This window comes from Triturus cristatus, chromosome 8 (genome assembly GCF_964204655.1).
Source record: "Triturus cristatus chromosome 8, aTriCri1.1, whole genome shotgun sequence".
NCBI classification, from domain to species: domain Eukaryota; kingdom Metazoa; phylum Chordata; class Amphibia; order Caudata; family Salamandridae; genus Triturus; species Triturus cristatus.
This window is the reverse complement of record NC_140591.1, coordinates 1,259,520,029-1,259,544,379: the sequence shown is the minus strand read 5'-3', so window position 1 is coordinate 1,259,544,379 and position 24,351 is coordinate 1,259,520,029. Positions and strand designations below refer to the sequence as shown.

Sequence of the window (24,351 nt, the reverse complement as noted above, 5' to 3'; positions counted from 1 at the left end):
CTACTTGTGTGAGTAGCACAATCAGTGCTGCTGGCCCACTAGTAGCAATTGATTTACAGGCCCTGGACACACACACTGACTGTACTAGGAACTTAGTAGTAAATCAAAAAAGCCAATTATGGAAACACCAAACCATAACTACAATTTACAGCAGGAACACTTGCACTTTAACACTGAACAGCAGAGAGAAAGTGAACAGAGACACTAATCCAGCAAAAACTATGTCCAACACACTGTCAAAACCAGGAGGTCAGAAAGCAAAAAGACAGGGCAAACACACCAGAAGATGCCATTCTAACAACAGGCAAAGCTTAACTTAAGCTTAGCCTACTTAAAAACTTCAATTTGTCTTAAAGTGCCAAAATGCCAGTGCTTGGGATACAGTGCAGTGTTTAAATAACAAGGACAACCTTAGCTACCTTTGTGGACCAGGGTAGGTATCTATTTATATAACAATTGTGCCATGGCACTCATTCAAAAGTGGTGCCTTTTTATGTGTCTTAGAAGAAACCCGGACTTTCTCAGACTTATGCATTGGACCAAAATGAATTACAAAGAAGACAAAACACAGGACTAATATAGTTTGCGTTCTGTAATGTTTTGACTCCGATCAAGTGTAACAATCAACAAAATAGTGCAGATGAGGCAGTGCTCCAACGGTGATTATAGATGCTAAGAAAATAGATAAAAGACACTCTACAATTTCCAATGGTTGTATGCATTAATTGATAAAATTCATAACAGGGTTTGCATATGTCAATGTGGAATCCCTTGAAGTTAAACTACACGTAACAACCAAGAGGGAGGATTCATCGATAGAGAAAGTATACACTTGCTCATAGGCCTCCTATCTTAATGTTTTTTCATAAGTAACCACTTTGTTGTAGAGGAGTATTTATTACAGTTATTTCCTAAAATTTGATGGTCTAAGTATTGAGCCTGATGGTAAGCCCATTAGAGCACTCAGTGACGGATTGTCTACAACTGTGCTCTCCCAAATGGTTGAAGTGGAGATGCAAGAGAGCTTGCGCTTGGCAAGGAGTGCAGGGCAAGTGTAGATAACATGCAGTAGGGTTTATTGTTCTTGATGGCACCATCTTCATGTTATATATTTGTGTTCTTTATCAGTCATATGGGACAATGGTCCAAAGTGGGTAGTCCGCCCATATGCTGTTTCATTAACTGGATCTTGGTAAAGTTTGAGTGGAAACTGTCTAGGTAGGATTTACTGCCAAACTAGCTGTAGCTGTTTGGCACAAACATGAGATCTCCTCGCAAAATATTTACCAAAGTTAGCACTCCTCTTCTATGAATATAAATATCAGTAATATTTTACCCAGTATTAACAGCACTCTTTTCGAAATTGCCCAGTGTTAGCAGCTCTTGTCAATAAGTCATTAGCTCACTCTACATTTTAGCAAAAAAATTCTGAATGTATAACCCTAAGAGTTTTGCCACTGTTAGCACTCATGTCTAAATTTAAGGTCACTAATGTCTTCTGCTTTGTTTGTGTCTAGGAACAAGATGCCATGCAACCTTTGCGTCCTTATGAGCGCATGGACACATTAAAGCAGTTCTTGGAACATGACAGGCATGTTTTGCGGTTCTATTGCATATGGGATGATACATCATCTATGTATGGTGACCTAAGAGAGCTTATTTTGCACTACTACTTGGCCGACGATACTGTGGAAATCCTTGAAGTAATACCAAAAAATGCAGGCCGAGATGCAGTTCCTGTGTTCCTTCATAGAGGGAAGCTACCCAAGGTGAGTATGAGGAATATAGGGCAACTTAATTATTCCGACTAACATCATTATAATCAGCCTCAGTGATCACTCAGTAAACCATGCATTATCTGAAATTCTGACAGATTTGGGCAAAATGATGATTGCGTAATATCTTGGGGTAAGTAATATTTTAAATGGAAAAAATGTAAAAATAAAAGGATGCAAGCTAAAAAAGCATGGGGTTCCCTCTGAAATACATAGGTTGGTTTCTTTGCTGCTTATGTGCATTAATAAACTATTTTTCTATCATACTTGTTGTTAAGAACAAAAATGGTGTAAGCAGACGCCATATATTGAAATGAAGACTCAAAATTTCCCACATAACACATGCTCCTTGACATCAGTTCTCTCAGATTGTGTGTCGGTTTTGAGATTTTGAGATTATACACCTGAAAATAAAATCAAAAGCTGAAACAGTGGAGAATATTGTTAAGTGGATTTGTGAGAAGTTCAGATGTGACGTACGATGAGAAAAGTTTTGAAAAAGAGGTGTGAGAAGGATATAGGCACCATCCAAATAGCAGTGTACCTATCACCAAGAAAACATTTTGAAATTATGCATTACGAAAGGCTATGGAAACAAAAAATTCACACAGAATTAGGCATTTGTTTGAATTATTAAATATTTTCTGCCGCAATTCTGCTATTGAATATGAAGCAGAAGGTAATATAAATATTCAAATAAGATATTTGTGAAAATTAAATAGGAAAATCTGTATCTATATCCCAGGGTACATAATTGAAACGCGTTACTCTGTCCATTACAAACAATTCTGACATCAGACATCAGTGATGTCATTTGAGATGTCATCAGTGATGTCATGAGTGATGTCACTGACCATGTCATGAGTGATGTAATATGTGACGTCATCAGCAGTGGATTGCGGGTGCGCGAGTTATAGTTAGCTGAACTAACTATAACGGGGGAATTTCATTGGTTTTTTACGAGTGAAATGTCCAGCTAACTATAACGTATGTGTTGTATCTTCCCTTCTTTCTCCCCACCTTGGTACCTTCCGTCCACCTCCTCCGTCCCTCTTACCTTGGTATCTCTCGAAGCTCACCTTAGAATGTTGACAACCTGCTCATGTCAGAGAGCGGATGGCTTGAATAAAGTGACAGTTGCACTTCTACTGGTTGTGTCACTTTTATTACTACACTGGCGACGACCCTGTGAGGGGGGCAGGACAAGTCATCTCCCCTTTCCATGTAGCTCTCAAGCGGTGCGGGACGAGCTGTGTGCCTGCTGTGTTCCCTACTTTGAAGGGGGACAGTCTACGGGCTGGCGTTGCTGGTGTCAGCGGACTTCTGGCAAGTTGCTGTGGCTGTTCCCGACTCCTTTCGTGTGGATGTACTCTCCGCACCAACGAAGTCTGTGGCTGGTTGGCGTCTAATGAATGGCAGGGTTCCTTGATAGTAGACGCGAGTGTCCACGCCTCTACCGCCCACTGTAGGCGCATCGCTGGTGTGCCGTGGGCTCCTGCTCGAGTGAAACGGCACAAGTCCTCTACCGCCCACTGTAGGCGCATCGCTGGTGTTCCGTGGGCTCCTGCTCGAGTGAAACGGCACAAGTCAGGATTCTCCTCACCAGCGAGGTCTGTGGCTGTTTGGCGTCTTCTGGATGGCTGGCAAACTGTAGATTACTGGCACTGCAGCGTTACAAGCTTCCTGAGGGGCACTTTATCTGGCCATTCTTCCGCGGCAGTTCCCTGGTGGACTCCTGCACTCCCTCAGCTTCCGGGGGACTGACGGTCGACGCGCCTCCACACGCCCACAAGAGGGCGGGAAGCAGAAGTGTTCCGCTGGGTCCTGTCGCTCCCGGCAAGTTTTCGTCAGGTTTCCTCTGGCCATTCTTCCGCGACAGTTCCCTGGTGGACTCCTGCGCTCCCTCAGCTTCCGGGGGACTGACTGTCGACGCGCCTCCACACGCCCACAAGAGGGCGGAAAGCAGAAGTGTTCCGCTGGGTCCTGTCGCTCTTGGCAAGTTTCGTCAGGTTTCATTAAGCTGCAGGCGTTGTGCTCGTATCCGGGGATGGCAGGAACGGCAGCGACATCCTGGAGATCAGCAGCCGATGAATGACTGGAGTTCTGAGGTACGTCAAGTGGTGGTTCCAGCAAGTTCCTTCCGTTTATGGGGTTAATTCCAGTCTGGAAGCGGTAGTAATAGGGACGGAAGAGTCCTCTCCCTTTCTGGGCCACCTGGTTGCCAGTCCTGCTCGGGTACTTTTTACCTTACGTTAACCACTGCTCAGGTTGGGCATTCAGTGACTTCCTCCTCCTGGGCCAACTAGTTGATGGTACTCGGCGGTTACCTCATACAGTACTTTGCCCCAGCCCTGTAAGGCATTACTGTGCTTCTTTGGAACTGAACTTTTGGGCTGAGTGCTTTGTGGAAATAGCCAGGTATTTGAAGGTTGGATACTGGCAGCCATACTTTCAATGTTATGGAGGCTCCTGGTCTTAGTAAGCTGAATTGAATTCTCTGGGGCTACCTTCATATTTCTTCCAGGCACCTTACCAGATAATCTACTCCTCTCAAGTTACACCTCTTCCTGCAAGTTGGGGGGTCATTTCTTTCTCCCTTCACCATGGGTACCCCGGGAATATGTCAACCTCCCTCATTTCTCAATGAATGTGGCGATCCTGATATCCATTGGAAGGAATGGACAAAGCTGTTTGAGTCATATTTGATTGCCATGGGGGGGGAAAGATTTTCTGCCTTACGGAAGCAGCATATTCTCCTACACAACATGGGGGTACATGGTCGCAAGGTATATGAGACTCTCCCAGAACCGGAGTTGGATGAAGAAGAGGACCTTGATGTGTATGAGGTTACCATGCTAAAATTAAGTAATCATTTTGGGGATAAAATAAATGTAGTTCTGGAACATCATAAGTTTTTCAGTAGATCACAAGGAAAGAATGAATCGGTAAAAAACTACATTGCCAATTTGAGAGGTCTTACTCAAAGGTGTGATTTTGGGGATCTCAATGACTCCTTGATACGTGACCAATTAGTCAGATGCACAAGCAATAGTAAAATCCAAGAGAAGTTGTTATCCAAAAACCCGTCGTTGGAGGAAGCTGTGTCTATTGCCCAGTCTATTGAACATACGGCAAAGTGCATGAAAGAAATAAAAGTGTCAGAAGAAGTGGTTGCGGCAGTTCAGGTAGAATCTCCCAATAGGAATGTCTCTAAAATCAGAAGTAAGGGTGAGTCATCCAGTAAGTTTCAAAGAGATCACTCGGACCTCAAATGCTACAGATGTGGGAGCAGCAATCACTTGGCCAACAATCCCAATTGCACAGCTCGCAATGCCCACTGTAAGAAGTGTAACAGAAGAGGACATTTAGCCAGGGTGTGCAGGGACAGTGACAGCACCCAAGTCAAAGCCATCAATGAAACCAACGTTGAGCAGCCTAGATTTACATTCCAAGTAAAAAGTACGTGTGGTAGTATCCCTTTCGAATACCCAAAATGCAGCATTACAATTAACAACACATGTATTGAAATGTTCGCAGACTCATGCTCTCCATTCACCCTATTAAACATGGAAGATTACATGAAAATTAAAGGGGATCCAGGTATGCAAATTTCTAAACCTGACATCACACCCCAGGGGTATACCAAAGACCCTATTCCGTTGGTAGGCATGGTGGAGACCGAAATAAATTTCAAAGGGAGATCCACGGTGGGCAAGATCTACCTTGTCAGCTCGGGTTCTAACCTCCTTGGGTGGCGTCACCAGAGAGAACTGGGTGTAATTCTGGATCCTAATGGTAAGGAACAAGTCAACGTAGTCAAAGGTGCCACGGGGGAGTCACCCCTATGTGACGAATTCCCTCACCTATTCTCTAATGAGCTGGGGATTTTGAAACACTTTCAGCATAAAATAAAGATCAGACAGGGGGCGAAACCTGTGGTACATAAGACTCGCCAAGTTCCTTTACTGTTAAGACAGCCTCTTAAAGAAGAACTTGACAAACTCTGCCAGTTAGGTGTTATTCTACCCATCGACGCTTCGGAGTGGGTGTCCCCCATTGTGATAGCGTCTAAGGCCAATGGACAGGGCATTCGCCTTTGCATTGACTTACGCAGTCTCAACGAAAACATTTGGGTCGAACGGTTTCCGCTTCCCAACATCAATGAAATGTTGAGTACCATGGGGAAAGCCAAGTTCTTTTCAGTCATAGACCTTTCAATGCCATATTACCAAGTAGACCTTCACCCTGAGTCTAGACCTCTGACTGTATTTTCAACACCGTTTGGCACTTATATGTTCCTAAGGATGCCTTTTGGCCTTGCATCGGCGGCTGCTGTCTTCCAGAAAATGATGCAAAAGGTATTGGAGGACATCCCTAACTGCATGTGTTTTCAAGACGATGTTCTAGTCTATGGTGCCCATGAGGAGGAGCATGACATCATTTTCAGAAAAGTATGTTCCAGGTTGTCGAATGCAGGGTTATCTGTTAAAAAGGAAAAATGCAAGATCAAAGTCATGGAGGTAGACTATCTGGGACACAATCTTTCCTTTGAAGGGATAAAACCCAAAATGAGCTTAGTTCAAGCAGTGGAAAACGCTCCTCTCCCCACAAACAAGGAGGAGCTCAAATCCTTTTTAGGGTTGGTGGAGTATATGGCCAAGTTCATACCCAGGTTTTCAGAAAAATGCGAGTCCCTACGGGAACTGTTAAAGAAAAAGAGTGAATTCAAATGGGAAGAGATACATTCTGACTCTGTAAATGCCCTGAAAAAAGAGATCGTGGGTTCACGTGCATTGGGACCGGTTGACCATAGGAAGAGGACCATCCTATGCACGGATGCATCCAACAAAGGTCTTGGGGCCACCCTATCTCAAAAAGGGGAGGGGGGAGAAACCATCATTGCCTTCGCCTCCCGTACTTTAAGTCCACCTGAACGGAATTACTCCGTAATTGAGAGGGAGGCATTGGCCTGCTACTGGGCCATCAACCATTTCAAGTTTTTCCTGTGGGGCAGTAAATTTACAGTCCGCACGGACCACAAACCCCTAACGCACTTTTTTCAGCCAAGAAATCCCTCTGTGAGTCACCCAGGATAGCCAAATGGGTTTTGGGGCTGGAGAAATTTAGCTTCAGAATTGAATACCTGCCGGGGAAGGACAACGTCCTTGCAGACTATTTATCCAGGTCCCCTGTAGAAACTAACATCGAGGAAGACCCTTTGGACACCCCCATTCTTTCGATTCATCTGCCTTCCTTTTCCAAAGAAGAATGGAATAACGAAATGAGAAAAGATCCAATAATGGAGGCACTAAAGGATTTAATCATAAAGGGGTGGCCAGATAAATGCGGGGATGTGGTAGAAGAGTTAAAAGATTTCTGGGAAGTCAGGAATGAGCTTACCATTCAGGAGAACAGAATCTACCGCAATTCTAAAATTGTGCCACCCGAGACTTTGAGAGACAGAATAGTAGACCTTGCCCATGAAGGCCATTTGGGGAGAAGTCTCACCAAAAGCAAAGTAAGGAACAGCTTTTGGTTCCCAAGGATGAATTCTAGAGTGGAGTTAAAGGTAAAGGACTGCTTTAGTTGTGCAAAGAGTGATAAATCCAAGTCCTTATGTAAGGTCCCTCTTTCACCGGTGGAGGTACCAGTTGTTCCATGGACTAAACTGGCCATGGACATAATTGGCCCCATGGATGCACTAGGCCCACTGAGAAGGTTCATGTTTGTACTCGTGGACTACACCTCCCATTGGGTCAATGTCAAATTCACCCCTTCCACCACGACCAAGAACCTTGTGGCATTTTTGGAATCTGTGTTCTCATTTGAAGGAATTCCATCTATTTTAGTAACTGACAATGGGGTGCAGTTTACATCAGATGAAATGATGACTTTCTTAAAGGAACACAATATCAAGCATGAGAAAACGGCCCTCTACTGCCCTAAGGCTAATGGCTTAGTAGAGAGGATGAACCGTATGATTAAGGAACATATTCAACTGGCAATGTCTAATGGATTCAACGTAAATGATTCTCTTAAAAACTGTTTGTGGGCTTACCACACTGCACCCAACCTTGTAACAGGGATCTCTCCCTTCGTAATGTTAAGAGGGAGAGAACCAGGCACCAAGATGTACCCTCTCTGGCTAGAGGGGGGTAAGAAGGTTGTCTATGACAGGTCTGAAAGTCAGATTAAAGTGCAGCAACATCAATCCCGCTACAAAGGCTGGTATGATAAGAAACATGGTGTGAAGGAGTTGAAACCTTTGGTTAATGATGCTGTGTTGATAAAGAAACCCACAAGGGTTAAAGCGGGACAGAGTAAATTTTTTCCTTCTCAGAATGTCAAAGGTAGGGGGAAGAATGTGGTGGAATTGGAGGATGGTCAAGTTTGGAGTGGGGACAGAGTAGCTAGGTAATGCTCCCTCCATGTTTATTTGGTTATGTTGGGTAAGGAGATGTGTTGTATCTTCCCTTCTTTCTCCCCACCTTGGTACCTTCCGTCCACCCCCTCCGTCCCTCTTACCTTGGTATCTCCCGAAGCTCACCTTAGAATGTTGACAACCTGCTCATGTCAGAGAGCGGATGGCTTGAATAAAGTGACAGTTGCACTTCTACTGGTTGTGTCACTTTTATTACTACAGTATGTTAAACCTATGGTTTTTTTCAGTGAATTTGCAAGGTTTTTTAAATGCTAATTCCTAACTATAACGTGTGTGAAACCCATGTTTTTTTCAGTGAATTTGTATGGTTTTTTAAATGCTAATTATTAAATTTAACGTGTGTGAAATATTTCGTTTTTTTTTTTACTTTGCAAGGTTTTTTTAAATTTTTTTTTTTTACTTTTTTTCCCTTTAAACACTATGCTAAAATTTAATGCAGTCTGCAATATATAAAATTTCACCTTTTTTAAAAAAATGGTAAGATATAGTTGTTTAACATAGTGATACTGTTTAACAAACTTCTTTTTTTTTAAAAAAAATGTTTTACAGTGCGCGTACGGTAAGCTTACCGTAAGCGCATGGTTCGCTTTATGTACGTAATATTTCTACTCTGTTTGCGTATGGTTACGCAATTTGCGTAGGCGTCCGTACTTCCTACGCGACGCGTAAACGCATGCTTTACACGCGTAAGCGCGCGCGCACGTTACGCGGAAGTGTTCGAGCGTGCCTGTTATGCGCATGCGCGTGTGCGCGTGTCTTTCGTACGCGCATGCGTACTTTTACCGTAAGCGCTCCGCAAGCGCTCCGTAAGTGCTCCGTAAACGCTCCGTAAGCGTAACGTATGTACCCTTCCCCCAACTTGACTTCTGCCTGCTACCATAGCAACAGCTCATGGAACACTGCTGTGAAGAGAGAGGTCAGAAGTTCAGCACACAATGTTTCAAATCCAAAGAGCAAGAGTGCTTCACCTGTCCAACCTAACAGCAAATCCAAACTAATCTTCTGTGGGAACACAATTTTCTGAACCAATACAAAACATGCTTCTAAAAATGTACACATACAGCCTACTTTTTAATGTAAAAAGATTTGAATCAGCCAATGAGTTCTTGTTATTTAAAAAAAATATGTATTCCTCCATTTTACAACTGTCCTTCATTTCATATTGCCATTCTACTGAAAGACACCTTCTGAGTGCATCCAGATCTCCTTGAAAGATGTTCACAGTGTGGATTGTAGGTCACAGCTATGTCTTCTGGAGTGAAAAGTATGCAGAAAACAGAGGTATGTTGAGAGACCTTGGTTTGCAAAATGTAGACATTAAATGGATTGGTCAGAGAGGGTTAAAGTGGCACCAATTATTGCCTTTGGTGAAAACCTTTCGACATCTCCCACAGCCTAACCTTATTATTGTGCACTGTGGTGGAAATGACCTAGGCACTTTAACTGGGGTAGGTCTGGAAATGCTTATTAAGGACACCTTTGTGCAATTGATGTCGCTTTTTCCTCAATCTGCCTTTGTATATTCTAATATATGCCAAAGGCAAAAGTGGAACTGGTCCAACCAATTTTGTCCGCAGATTGACAAAGCAAGAAAGCACGTCAACAAATCTATTTCTGCTTTCCTCAGAGACTATGGTATGGGTTCTATATACCACAACAACTTGCGTTACAACATGCAAGACATTTATAGAGGAGACGGTGTACATTTCACTGATGAAGGCAACAGAGTCTTCCTCTTGAACTTTAGACTCTGCATCGGTACTTACTTATAGGTACCAAAAAACACTTCATAAACACAACGGCTCTTTTTAGAGCCCCCTAATATCTAAACACTTAAATTTGTTTTTTACTTCTATTTTTTTTATTGTGTTTTTTTTCTACCGTACGCGTACGGTAAGCTTACCGTACGCGCACCCCGTGATTTTTAAAAAAAAATTGTACATTTATTTTTCATACTTTTATGACCTTCTTGGACCCCCTGACAAACGCTAGGGGGTCTGCAACTCTCTTCGTTGCCCCCTTTTCACGTTCTCCTCCTTTGTTTATCAGTGTGAGACGCACAAAATGGAGGCCGACACTTCCTTATTTCGACCGATTCGAATGTTTACAGTCATTTAACCACCAATCAGAATTAAGCTCGCGCATAGCAGCGTGCGCGTACGGTAAGCTTACCGTACGCGCTCGGAGCACGCCTATAGATATATATATTGATTTAAATGCTATTTTCTCAGCAAATACTGAACACATTTACACCAGACCTACAAAAGGCACATCCCTGACCTGAGGACTACCTCTCTGCCAAATTTCAAGTAAATCTGTTCAGCCGTTCGTGCTGTAGCTTGGACTAAAGGTCCTATGGAAAAATGCATGGGGAAAACACGTTTTGGGACCCCCCCTTTTTCTCAGCCCCCACTTGACGAATCCCCCCGAGACTTTCAGGGTAGGAGCGGAGCTGAGCGCCCCACCTATTTTGAAAATTTCGCCAGGATTCGTCAATCGGCGCCAAAGTTATTCAAAATAGAATGTTGTGGATTTCCTATGGAAACACAGTCCTAACTATAACTACCTACTGGCGACCGCCAGTAGGTAATATATAAGCCTGACAGTCCTCTGTAAAATATGTACTGTGCAATAATTTACCGTAGGTTAGGGAGACCGCTCTCACAAGGAGCGGTTCCGTCAACAGTCTGTCCTCTAGTGGCTGGGATTCCGCAAACGGTCATCCCTTCTTCACATGAGTCCACAATTCATGCCTTAACTGGTGATATCGAAAGACTTCCTTTGGGGGCTATGTTGTATTCTGCTTGCAAGACTTCCTGGGTGATCACGTCGTCCCCCCTCCATACATCTCCCAACAACGAGATGCCTATCAAGTTCCATTCCGTAAACCCTTCAAGGAACCCTACATCTGTTAGTTTGTCGCTATCCCAAAGAGGGTTAATTTCAGTGCCCACCCCAGGAATCTAACTGCCCTCCACCATTTCAAAGTCATGACCCTCGTGAGAGGCGGGAGAGATATGGAGCCCCGATTGGAGTAGAGTGCCCTTCGGAAGCCCCTTGGGCCAAGGGTTCTGCGATCCACCCTGATCGAATGCTCCGTCAGAGGAGCAAAGACCCACTTGTTGACCATTATCAGTTGCAATGGCCAATAGTACTTTTCTAAGTCAGGAAGGGCAATGCCCCCATGGTACCACCCCCTCGTGAGCTTATTCATTGCTATCCTGGCAGGCCCCCATCCCACAGGAGCTGGCAGACTACCTGGTTTACTCATTGGAATAACGCAGGCGGCACCCAATGCAGCATGTTCTGCAACATGTACAGGAATTTCAGTAAGGTGATCATTTTGTACATTGCTGCCCTGACAAGGAGTGATAGATGCTGGAAGTCTGCTCTAAATCGGTCCAACACTGTAGAGATTGGCTGTACGGAATAGTTCAGGCTGTCAAGTCATGTAGAGGCCCAGATATTTAAAGCCCACCATGTCCACTCTGAGGCCCACTGAGAGACTGTGCTGCGCAGTCCATGCACAGATAGGATGGAAGAGAGACTTCCCCCAATTGATTGTGTATCTCAAATATGTACTGTATAAGTGGAAGATATGGAGTAGTCTGGGGATGGAAACCTCAAGACTCGTCATGTATAACAGGATATCGTCCACATAGAGTGAGTTCTTCTCTTCCCGTTCTGCTCCCCACATGAAACTGCTCACCAGTGGGTCGGTGCATACCCAGAATGCCAGCGGTTCCAATGTCAAGGCGAAGAGCATCAATAATAATGGGTATACTTTCTGGATGCCCCTGTGTAACTGGAAGGGGGTGATCGCACCCCATTAACCCTCACCTGTGCTAGTGGTTTGCTATGAAGCAGCTTCACCCACCCTATATATAGGGCCAAATCCCATCCGCTCCGTTACAGCCCACAGATATTCCACCTTCATTGTATTGAAGGCCTTAGCTGCATCGAATGACAGGACCACTGTCGACTCCGATCCCCCCTCAGTGCCCTCAGTACATGCATACAGCCATCTGAGGTTCAGCCTCGTCTCTCTATGTGGCATGAAACCTGACTGATCAGAATGGATCAGTTTCTCAATAATTCTCTTCAGGCGGGTGGCTAGCAGTTTTGCCTGGCCTTTATCCTCTACGTTCAAGAGCGATATTGGGTGGTAGGAGGCAAAATCTGTATGCGGCTTCCCCTTCTTGTGAATTATCACAAAAGTTGCAAGTCTCTGGTCTCCCGGGAGCACTTCCCTGTGCCTCGTTGCCTGGAACATGTTACATAGGTGCAGGGCAAGCTCTTTCGCCAGCTTTCTAAACAATTCCAATGGCAGGCCACTCGGGCCCTGTGCTTTACCTGTCTGAATGTCTGGAATGGAAATACCTATCTCTTCCACACTAATTTTCACACCCATATGCTGGCTTTCCTCTCCAGTGTCGATCTCTCCCCAAAATTCTTTAATTTTGGCACAGGACCAAGTGGTATGTGATCTATATAAGGAGTTGTACTAGCAAGCAAATGTTTCTGCAATGTCCTCATTGCCTTGAATGACTACACCTTCCTCCATCCACAGCTCATGTACCCAACTTCATTCCCTTTCTCTGCTGCCCAACCAAGCCAGTCCTGTCCTCTTGCCGGCCCGAGGAGGGTCTTTACGTTGGGCCCCGACTTGCCGCTTCTCCACTGGCCTCCAACCATCTAGCCAATCTCAGGCTTCCTTCGGGGTATTAAAAATGCAGGTTTTACCATTGTGGAGTGCCCAAAGTCATACCAGAAACAACATCATGTATTTTACTTCTCAGTCCCATGGTTTACGTTTCACCTCCCAGAAACTACTTCTCTGCTTCTGGACCCTGAGAGTGAAGTTCAGGTAGCTCTGTACTGTCGCATTTTCAAAGTGGAGTATCTTCCTATTTTGTGCCATCTGCAGTATTTCATCCCTGTCTCTATGGTTAAAGATGTGGGCAATAATCGTCCTCAGCGGCACCCTGGGTCTCGGCGGCAGGACAGGCGCTCTGATTGCGCGCTCTACAGAGAGGAAATAGGACAGTTTCTTGGGCTGCAGTACTTTCAGGATAAAGTCCTCCACAGACAGTTCAACACCGGGTCCCTTCGCTCTCTCCTGGACCCCAACAATCTGAATATTATTAGGACTTGAGAGGTCTTCACAGTCCTCCAGCTGCGTCGTACTTTCTTTTTGCAGTTTGGCCACCGTGGCTTTAAGCTCTGTTGACTTGTCTTCAAGCTGGCTCATGGTCTTCTCTGTTTGTGTAGTTCTCTCATTGACCTTCTTTAGGTCTGCTTGCAATAAGGTGACCTCTGTGGTCACAGTGTCAATTTCTTTACTTCAACGGGAGCAATGATGCCCTAAAGCCATGTATGGCTGCCATGATATCTCTGAGCGAGGGATCCGCAACATCACCTCCATTCGTTGGACTGTCACGACTAGCTGCCTCGCCCACTAGAACCCTGTCACCCAGCCCACCGTGAGGTTGGGGCAGTGGCACACTTGTCTATTTTCATTTGCTGCCTCCAACGGGACACTGGGTCATGGTCACATCATGAGCGCGGGGAGAGTGTACTCACCTCCGCCCACCAAGCAGCAGAGTGGAGAGGTGTCCTCCCCTGTCCAGGCCCTCCCGAGGGCCTGCGGCCTGTCGGCTTTTCTTCCCCTAGCAGATCCCTGCGCAGCACCCCCGCTAAACCAGTCATTGTGGTCGGCTCACCAGACCATAATGCACTTGCAGTCTAGATGTAAAACCCAGTAGGACCCCCAGGCCTTGTCTCTGGATGGACCTCAACTAGGGGGCCCCACCAGCCTCAAGGCAGTTGTCACCTCCCTCTCAAGGGACAATCTATCCTTCCTGCACTGAGCCCCATGAATTGACCTGTACACCGATAGGGGCCGAGGATACAGGCACACCCACTCACCAAAAAGGTTTTCTTACCTCCAAGGTCTAACTAGGTCCAGGGGAGTCCATGCAGGAGGCCGTTCAGTGAGTCTATAGGCGGCGGAGATTTTGCTCTCCTGCTGAGCACTCTGTTCCACCTGGGCCGAATTGCCTGCCGATAGAGGGAGAGGCGGCCACGTCTTGTGGTTCCACCATGTAGATACTGCATCATGTATTCAGTAGGCCGTGGTGGCCCCGGTTAGCACCTCAGAATCTTCAGGTGCTGATGCGCCCCTTCACAGCCATCGCAGCCGTGCAAATCTGCCCATTGACGTCATCCATGGCGGCCTATTGCTGCACCTACCACCACCTTGCAGCCAGAATGCCCCCGGGGGCCGCAGCCAAAGTACACAATTTTTGACAGATCTTCAGGGCTCCTATCCATGCCGCCGCCATCAACAGGCCGATTCGCATGTCGTAATGGAGAGGGGAGAGGCCCCACCACGACCCATCGCCTGCGACAGAGCTCCACCTCACTCTTTCACCCTGGCCCCAGAGGCAAGGGGTAGTCACTGAACACAGCCTGCCTGCAACAGCACTCACTCAAGCCCTCTGGACCTTTGACGTGCCATCCAGAGAGCAACGTCGTCACTCAAGGGCTGGGCCTCCTGCAGCCGGGTGAGCGGGCTGCGTCTCCCGATGCCGACAGGCCGTGGCCTCCCTGATGTTCCCCCAGGCCTGAGTCATAGCCTCCAGGCACTGCAGTCGCTCTCTTCCACTGCCCGCCCTCCTTTCAGCAATCAAGGGGAGGGGCACCTCAGAGTGTTGGAAGGATGTTGCCAAATGTCAGGGGACTGAAATCAAGCTTAAGGTCGAAGCTCTAGTGAAGTGCACCCATCTTGTGCACCATCGAATATGTGCAGTTTTAATGAAATCCTATTTAGGCCAAAGTTTAGAGATCCAGCTTTATACTTGAGTTTGGTCAGATGGCATTTATGGATTGCCATCTCATTCATCCTGATTTGAAGCAATTGTATGAGGTAACTCTCTTTATTTCTGCACTGTCAAGAAATGACATAATCTTTTTACGTTTTTCTCAAAATGTATTATTTTAGATTTTGTTAGATTGACAACTACATTGTTGCCTGTGTTGAGTTCCACTAAGGACCTTAGCAAACCTACCTACAATACAGTCAAATATAACCATATGATCAACATATTGCAATAGGTGAAAGTGTTGGTCCTCAGATGTTGGTGGCATCTATCTAGATGTGTCGGTAATGTTTCAATGTCATGGGGTGAAACTCTCCATCCTGCTAATTTTGTCCAAGCATTGCTCAATCTACACCATCAACTGCACCATGAGAGCCTACAAAGTAAATGTAAAGTGGTTGATTATTTATGGCTACATACTCAAGATCAGTTCTTTTGGTAAGTAAGCAAACTGGAATGCCAAATTGAAGAAGGGGAGCATAATATACAGTATGACATGATCTGGGCAAAACCCTGTTTGTTTGTACGGAAGTATATTGGTTCTATAATCCATTAGTTATTCCAAAAAATGTAGGCTCCACACCCTGTATAGCAATAAGGCAGGAGTTGGCTGGCACCGCTGAATTACCTTTTTTAGGAGTGGATGGAAGATAGACAAGAATGTCTCTGCTTAGGAGGCAAGCGTAAAATATTGGACAAAGGCAACACACCCAATTCACAGAATCCTCCTCAAACATGAACTTTAGCAGACCGTTGGGATAAAAGTGACCAGATGCTCTGGTCCTTTTATTTCAGCATTACATTCTGTTGGTTGTCAGTCTGATGTCTAACTGGCATTATTCTCCCAAGGTAGCCAACTTCAATACCTCCTTGACAGAGAGAGCTTTTGTAAGCACTGCCCGCGTTTGACAGGAAAGATTATCACACTGTCTAGTAATTGCTAATGTATCTAGGTTTCAGCAAAGTTCCTGAGTTTTTTGCATCTTTCTTAATTTGAATCACAAAAATTGCTAACTGTTGAAATTCTATTTCATGTATTTTGGTAGCCCGTGCAGCCTTCTTGTGCACACTTTTTAGATCAGAGATATTCTTCTTTATTGCCAGCGGGTTGCTGTTAAGTGTGCAATTCTCAAGCATAGAAGATTTAGAATGCCTGATGTGTGAGCCACATGCCTGCTTCCAAACACCTACTTGAAGGTCTTTATGTAGTTACAGGCTATTCCCCAGATCTTTCATCACTTTATTCCTCACTGAGATAACTTCTAGCCACACCCACCACCCTTTAGGCAATCTTGACAACCCCTCACTTTTATGGAAGACCTTTACTGTGTGAAATTGCTAGCTATCTCTTTTCCCCATATAATTAACTTCAACCAATCAGTATACTGTATTTTGCCCTGAACTCACGCACCTACTGCCTTCTGCAGGGCAATGAACATTTGATGTTAATAGCCTGGGGAAGGGGATCACTCTGACAAAACAGTTCTTTCATTATTCGAACAATGGCAAGAAAATAAAGCTGTAACCAAGAATGTCTTTACAATAATGGGAAAGATGACTAAAACCAATGGGAGACTCTTTCATTTAACACACGAAGATTCAAGCTATGTACAATAGCAAGGGGCTCTTCTCCCACCTGTTTCCTTTTTTGGTACAGAACTGAACTCTCTGTAATTGCCCAAAGTGCATTCATCCATTTGATGAACTCATCTTCATTTGGGGCAAATCACTGGTAATATTCATTTGCGCATTATGGCAGTTCATTAGCATTGATCTATTTTAATACGATAGTCTAAATTAAATCTGCGTAATAGGATTAGAATTGATATAAACATTTAAAACTAATAATTTCAGATCAGCATAATCCATAAGCCACCTGTCTAACTGTTGATGAATTTTTAAACAAGCATTTCCAATTTTTTCAGTAATCTTTTAAACATTTTCAAACTGTTATGCTTACAATCAGTTCCAACCTTTTCACTACTGCTAAACATTTTTATTTCATACACAAACCCATGTTTACCCCTTTCCTTTGTGAATTTCTACGGCTATGACCTTTGGCCAATCATAGAATCTTGACACCAAATGTAGCACAAAAAATTGTGAGTGAGAAAAATACATTTGATTCTGTCCTTCATTGACTCCAAAGTATTGAAGGCTCTGTCATACTTTGATCATTTCTTTACAAAGCATTTAAGAAGGACAGGCACTGCAATCTACTGTGAGAATGAACTAAATGAATCTCCTCAGAGGCTTATCAAGGTGGCTTGATATCACTCATATTGTCTCACTTAGGCAAGGCCGTAAGCCAAATGTTAATGGTTCTATGGTTGTCGATTCAAGAGGAACTGGTAGTCAAGTTAGATGTAGGGATATCCGCTGCTCCCTGGCGTAGGGCGAAATACCACATCTAGAGATCCCTGACTGCCTGGTGTCAATCTCTTGTTTTGAAGGAAACTGCAGTGGCTGTGGCTTTCTTCACAGTAGCGGAGTTTTGCAAACCAGACGCCATCTTTAAAGCACCCACTCGGGAAACGTTTTTGTTCAGAGAAACAAAATAATCCTCAAAGCTGGATTTTGTTTTCTTTGAGCAAATAGTAAATGCCCTCATGTGTAGGGAGCTGTTTCACTGCGCGTGGATGCCATTTTCCCTAAAAAAAAAAAATGAAGTATTGGAGCCTATACTGAAATTTGAGTTCTGTAGCCCTTGCCTAGTGCATTTTGCACTGCTGCTCACCTCAAGGCCTGCAATGCATGACAGGATACCACACCGCAGCAGGTGATGGCGGTCAATAAAAAAGAGGTTGGGGTATGAGGGGACACCATCCATAAAAAAGAAAAATAGGTAGGGGAGAGAGGAAAACCAAGGAGAACACCAGAGTGAGGCAACTATATGTCGTCATGGAAACCTCCACTAATACAAAGCCTCACAATATTGCCTTTACGGAGATTCAGATGCAGTAAACTCATGTTGAAGTAGGCAAATGTTTCATTAAAGCTTTGATGCATACCCCTGCAACTGTCAAATATAACATAGCAATCTCACCTGCGCTTAGGCGTGAACAATATTCAATTTCTATAAGGCTTAAGGGATAGACTACGTAGTGGTAATCTCCAACTACCACAGAGTCATCAAGGTAAGGTAACAAAGTAAGGGCAACAGGGAACGTTTTGCAGTACCCTTGTAAGTACACCGAAAGATACAAAAACGAATAGTCTGGTACATCACACTGAAGCAGAAACCGCATTCATTAGGACAAGCAGCTCTTGTGGGAGAGTTAAAAGATTTAATTCCGTTCAAAGATTTGATTTGGTGTTCGCTTTAGAGGTCTTATCTCTAGGCTTAGGTATGTTACAGATATGGACAGGGCCAGCTTTAGCTCTGGTGGAGTCCTGTGCGACAATTAATTTTGGTTCACCCCCCATGCCTTCCTCCTCGGATTCCCTCATCTCTCCATATCCACTCTGGCACATACATTTAATTTGTTTTAATGCACTGGTAAAGGCTGGCTTTACTAATTAGAATGTATATTCACCCAAACAATCCCTTTTTAGTCAACATTAGGAATAGATAATGAAAGACTGGTTAAAAAACATAACATCCTAACCTGTTATGCAGTTTGCATGCATCTCTTTGATGACCGTTCGCTGAAGTCACTGTCCCATGTTAGGGTTGTATCTTATGAGCTGTGGTAGCAAAGGGATCTCTGTGAAAAAAGCAGTAATCATCTTAAAATCTAGATCTGTGATCTGCCCAGTATGTGTTCTTTGTTGCAGGCATATTAACCCTCAGCACTACTTTATGGAGAGTCAAAATTGCCACTAGACAAAACTCCAACCTTTCTCTCTAGAAGGCAGGGGTGGCTCCTCCATTTGAGCGGAGGAGCGTCACCCCACTTAAATGCCTCCCAAAGCCCCAGAGATGAAAAATTAAATATGAATTCCTTACTATTTTATTTTTCATCCTTCCATCCTGAACCGAGCGTCAGGATGGGGCGGGGCCTGCTGACTGACAGCAGGGAGGAGTGGTGGGTGAAGGGCTGCTTATGCACTGTTTAACGTGCACATGTCCATTTGGCCATCCGTCTTGCGATGGCCAGCCTCACAAGCGCACTTCAAACCTCTCAACCCAGCTGTCTTAAGACAGCTAGGTTTAGAGCAAGTGCAGGCATTCAGTTCCCTCAGGAGTGCCGACAAAGGCTGCTCCCACCAATCAGGACACTGCTCGCATGCTGGTTAACAGCACGTGAGCAGGCCAGGATTGTTTGAGGAAGTTTTCTGGGCTTGCACTGCAGTCCCTGTGGAAGAGGTTGGAGTGAGAGGAGGACGTTGTCAGGATCCGGTAAGTGTTTTTCATTTTCTTTCTTTCTTTTATTTGCTCGCCTGCCCCTCCTCCCTTGCCAGTGCTAGAAGGAACATTGATTTCAAGAATTATCTTGACATTTTTATTGCTGCCTGAAAGCTGGTCGCACAAGGAACTCTGCAATAGGTGCTTTTAAATCTTAACTTATTGCTGCACACAGTGCTCTCCCCTGAGTTCAGCACCCCCTCCCCAGGTCAACGCCTAGTGCAGCTGGACCGGTCGTGCTACCCTTAAGCCGGCCCTGGACATATGACCACCTTTCACTGACACTTATTTGTGGCAGATTGTTTGAAGAAGCAGACAATGACCACTAGTGCTATGTCATAGGAACAATCTTGTCTTGCTATAAAGAAGAATGATATTTCTTCATCCCAGTTCCTCATTTGATGATCACTCCGTTTCGTATACACCTTCCTCACAATGATGTTAGTCTGCAACAGTTTTGATCCTCCAACAAGCCTTCCTAAAAAGTGGGTTTAATCATTGCTTGTTTGTAGGATTCCGTACACTGTCTGATCTATAGATAGCCTCAATGACTAATTTCAGTAAGTAGGCCATCTCTCCAGCTATTTAGACCCCAGCGCTTTGACTTTTTTTAACACCCAGATAGCAAATAAGTAGGACATACAGAAGCCTCTGAACTGCAATTAATGACTAATGTTGAACAAAACTGTCGCAGGAGTTGTCAATCATTGGTTAGGCAATAGGGTGGATGATCTCTAGTTTAAACACCTCATCACTTTGGCAACCAATTCTAGAATAGCAGAAAATGGTCAAGCTTTATAAACTCTGGCAACAGCACCTAAAGTGTTCTAGTGTGCTCATGCTTATGTTTTTCTTCTCCAACTAATGCGTTGAAGAGGTCTCGTGAAGGGGCTGGAGAAACAGTGTTAGTTTTTTTGTAGAGGGCTGCTGACTTTGAGGATGAATGGACTGATGTGTAGACCACAATGCCTGCTTCTTTTCCCTGATCTTAAACTACACGCAACTGTATAGAGGTGAGCCCAATTAGGAGCAAGTATGTACTAGGGTCAAAACATGTGAAGTTTCACTCTGCGGAATTCCGCCGACTGCAGAATTTCAGTATGTTGTGCTGCTCGCGCTGATTTTTTAGCACTGGGAGCTTGTCCTTTGCTGTAATCAGCAAAAACAGAAATTGATGCGGCAGAATCGATAAGCAAAAAATTCAGTATTTGAAAGAAACTTTCATTAATCCCTCAAGCGGAAAATAATATCCTGCAACAATTTGTCTTATTGAAAAAACACACACACCGGTACGTGATCCAGATGTTTGTTTCTATATATATATTTTTCTAAATGCAATAACACATGAAATATCTATACATACATTGACTAAAGTGATACAAAAATGATATACATATGAATTGAACATACATAAAACATCACACAATTTCTTATACAAAACAAAAAGAATCCTTCTTACCCTGATTTCTTAAGAAGCTGAGAAAGAACAATTTTTTCAACAACTATGGTTCACAACCTATATTAGAAGGGTGGCCCTTAGACCAACACCAATCAGGGGAAATATATGTCTCAACCCCTTTCTGTATTTAATGATGCTGTGTAATTCCTTTTGCTATGAATCACATTTGTAAGGGCTTATCTAATCTGTAAGGTCGACGCGTTCCTCATCAGGACTGGGGCACAAAGGAAACCTCCGTAATATGCCAATAGTTTTACATCAATCGGGGCAACATTACAGCACGGGGGACACAAGACTGCTATGTCGGAAGCGTTTTTTCAGATGCTTAGCTGGTAGTGTAAGCTCACTTCCACAAAACCTTAGTTGAAGGAGCTAAAGGCGACTCCCCCGGTATCTAATTTTCACCTTGGGTAAATCGAGGAAGTGAATTCAAAGACTCAGAGTCCTCTCTGGCCGAATTGTTTGAGCGCCAAGCAATTCGCATCTGAAAAACGCTTCTGACATAGCAGTCTTGTGTCCCCTGTGCCGGAGGTTTCCTTTGTGCTCCAGTCCTGCATAATAAATTGTGTGATGGTTTATGTATGTTGAATTCATATGTATATAATGTTTGTATCACTCTAGTCAATGTATGTGTTGATACTTCATGTGTTATTGCATCTTGACAAATATATATATATAGAAACAAACATCTGGATCACGTACCGGTGTGTGTGTGTTTTCAATAAGATAAATTGTTTGTGGATATTATTTTCCGCTTGAGGGATTAATTAAAGTTCCCTTCAAATACTGAATTTTTTGCTGATAGATTCCGCCTCATCAATTTCTGTTTTTGCTGTTTATACTGCCCAGGTGCGAGTGGAGTATTAGAGCAACCCCCTTTTATTTAAACACTTTGCTGTGAATCAGTGCAAACAACACCACGCGGCATGCCAGAGGGTGCTGCTTCTTTCTGCCCCTCGAGTAGATTTTCTACTGGAGCTGCAGTTTCTCAATGCAAGTAGCAGCTTTCTCAATGCGAGTGGTAACAACCTGCCGCGACTGCCCGCGGTGAGAAATTGCACCAGGACTAAACCTAGCGCTTAATTTTCTGGCTTGTGCTCGCCAAGTTCAGGTTGGTGAGCCACGTGCGAGTAAACTCCACCATGCAATAATTGGCAGAGATTTTCCAGAACTCCGTGTTCTAGGTTGAGCGTGGAGTGGGCAAAACTCAATGAACTCCGCAGGCGGAGTGGAGTTTACTGCATGTGGAAACTTCCATAATACACCAAGCAAGACTGAATGTGCTCAATGCAGAATAAAATCCATATGTGTGCAAGAGCAAGATGCTAGGGCCATTACAGAGGGACTGAATTATATAATATTTCACCACAAGCACATTCTCTCCTCTTGATAAGACATGACACCGTGCATGCATGGCAATTGGAGATCAAATTGTTGTCAACATGCTTTTGCAATAGAGGAAAACATGAAAAAATTGCAGGTCATGTAATGAGTTTGGTGTGATTCTCTCATTATCCTCCTGACTCCCTCCCAAGCTTACACCTTGGAACAGCACTCGGATTAAACAGAAGTTATACTGTTGAGTCAAACATTGAAAATCTGTAATGGTACCTAAGGGTTGCATCACTTGATTATATTCACTAAAAAAGTAATTAAAAAAGAGAGGTGTGAGTTTTAAATTTTAAGGATATAGAGTAGTGTATTGTCTTTCTGAAGACAAGGGTATTATTTACGGTTTGCAGGACCTTGTACTCAGCGACAAACATGGTGGAGTACTTTCTCAGCCAAAGTGACAGTCTATTTGCTCTTTTTACTGTTGGACCCACTATCATGTTTCCTCTGACGGAGCCCCTGCTGGCTCCGCTAGCAGAAACCTTTAACCAACAGCCCAATTGAAATTGTGCTGTGAGTCTAAATACCTCAGAGTATCTGAGTATCCGACCTATTTAGGGCAGATGTTCTGACAAACTTTTTTTGTTTGGGACTTCCAGGAATAGCCTGGAGGGCATCTAAAGACAAAAAATTACCTCCAACGCCTGAGAGAAAACTCAAAGAGCATTATTTTCCCAAAAAAAACCCTGACTTTAAGAAAGTTTTTTACTTTTTTTTTTTTAAACAAAAATGTTTGCTAATCAGCCACATGATACATGGAGGCCACTCAGCAAATTCAGTGGCGGCTGGTGACATTTGAAATTGGTGACCGTAAAAGTTGGGGGCGGTGCACTGTGGCAAGCAAGAATGTTAATAAAGCAATTGTGAAAGTGTAGCAATTACATCAATATAGAGATTTTGTATTATAATATAATGTAGGTTGTGACACGGTTTGAACAGTCTCTGCCATACATGTACAGCATCAAGACACTTCACACATAGGCCACATTGGACTCACACACTTTCTTCATCCCTACTCTAGCATCTGTTGGTCACTCCTTTTAACTTCAATCCACGACAAGGCGCAACTGCAAAACACAAGAGGACAACTCTGTTCATCTCACACATCGAACCCCTGCCCATATAGGCCACATAACATTCTATACCCACCACTCCAAAGAAGTAGTGCGTAGCATGTGCGCAAGTGCGCTTTGTCGCATCGTCACAAGGCTGGAGCACTATATAAAAGCAACTACAATACAATAGCTCGTACAGGCCGGCAATGCAGCTCAGTTCTGCAGCCTTCCTGGTGCTATACCAATTTTGCTCGCACTCAGTCACACCCAAATACAACATGCAACACACACAAACAGACACAACCTTCCCCAATGCATTTAAATCCTGACCACCAGACAGCACGCCCTATTCCAACAATACTGGGACTCACTCAGCTCTGTCTAAGCACCTCTTTTTTGGCCTGGTGCACAAACCGTGATATGGTGATGGGACACATGTCATTATGTTGTGCTCTTTCTCTCTGCCCACACGAACCACTGCCAAATGTACCTCGGTTCTGATGTACAGCAGCGGTTTTGTTCGGTAGCACCCATGTCATCCTGGCAGTTGGCAGGTGTCCTTATTCTAATATGACGCGGAAAGCCTGGGTGCTAACCCGACGTTCCCACAATAGCCGCTTATTCCCTCACCTAGACATGAAAGCGCTAGCCGAGGGTTTAAGGGAGAGAGCAGCTGGCAGTGGAACAATGTCGCACAAGTGGCACGTGGGACCAGGGCCGTTTCTACCATTAGGCAAGACTAGGCGGCTGCCTAGGGTGGCAAAAGGGGGAGGGCGGCAAGAAACATGAGTTTGGGAATTCCCTTGAACGGCCTTTGACCTCGAAAGCACATTGGTTATAGCGCCTTCTACAATTCCACGTGGCGCGACGTCACGTTCGGTGCCACGGGTGGGGGTCATGCGCGCTGCTATAGATATGCGACTTCCGATTTCGCTCCAGTGTTGCCAGATTGGGCTATTTCCCGCACAAATGGGCAACATTTTTCCCATTTGTGCGAGA

At 44.4% G+C, this 24,351-nt stretch overlaps 1 protein-coding gene across 1 annotated transcript in view; it reads left to right on the top strand.

The window, feature by feature from the left end:
- The window catches only part of EFHC2 (EF-hand domain containing 2), a 332,355-nt gene that overhangs the window by 70,526 nt on the left and 237,478 nt on the right, over positions 1-24,351 (top strand). Inside the window, exon 5 of the mRNA XM_085622956.1 lies at positions 1,518-1,769. Coding sequence (XP_085479082.1) covers positions 1,518-1,769 — 252 coding nt within the window. The remainder of the gene's footprint in view (positions 1-1,517; positions 1,770-24,351) is intronic.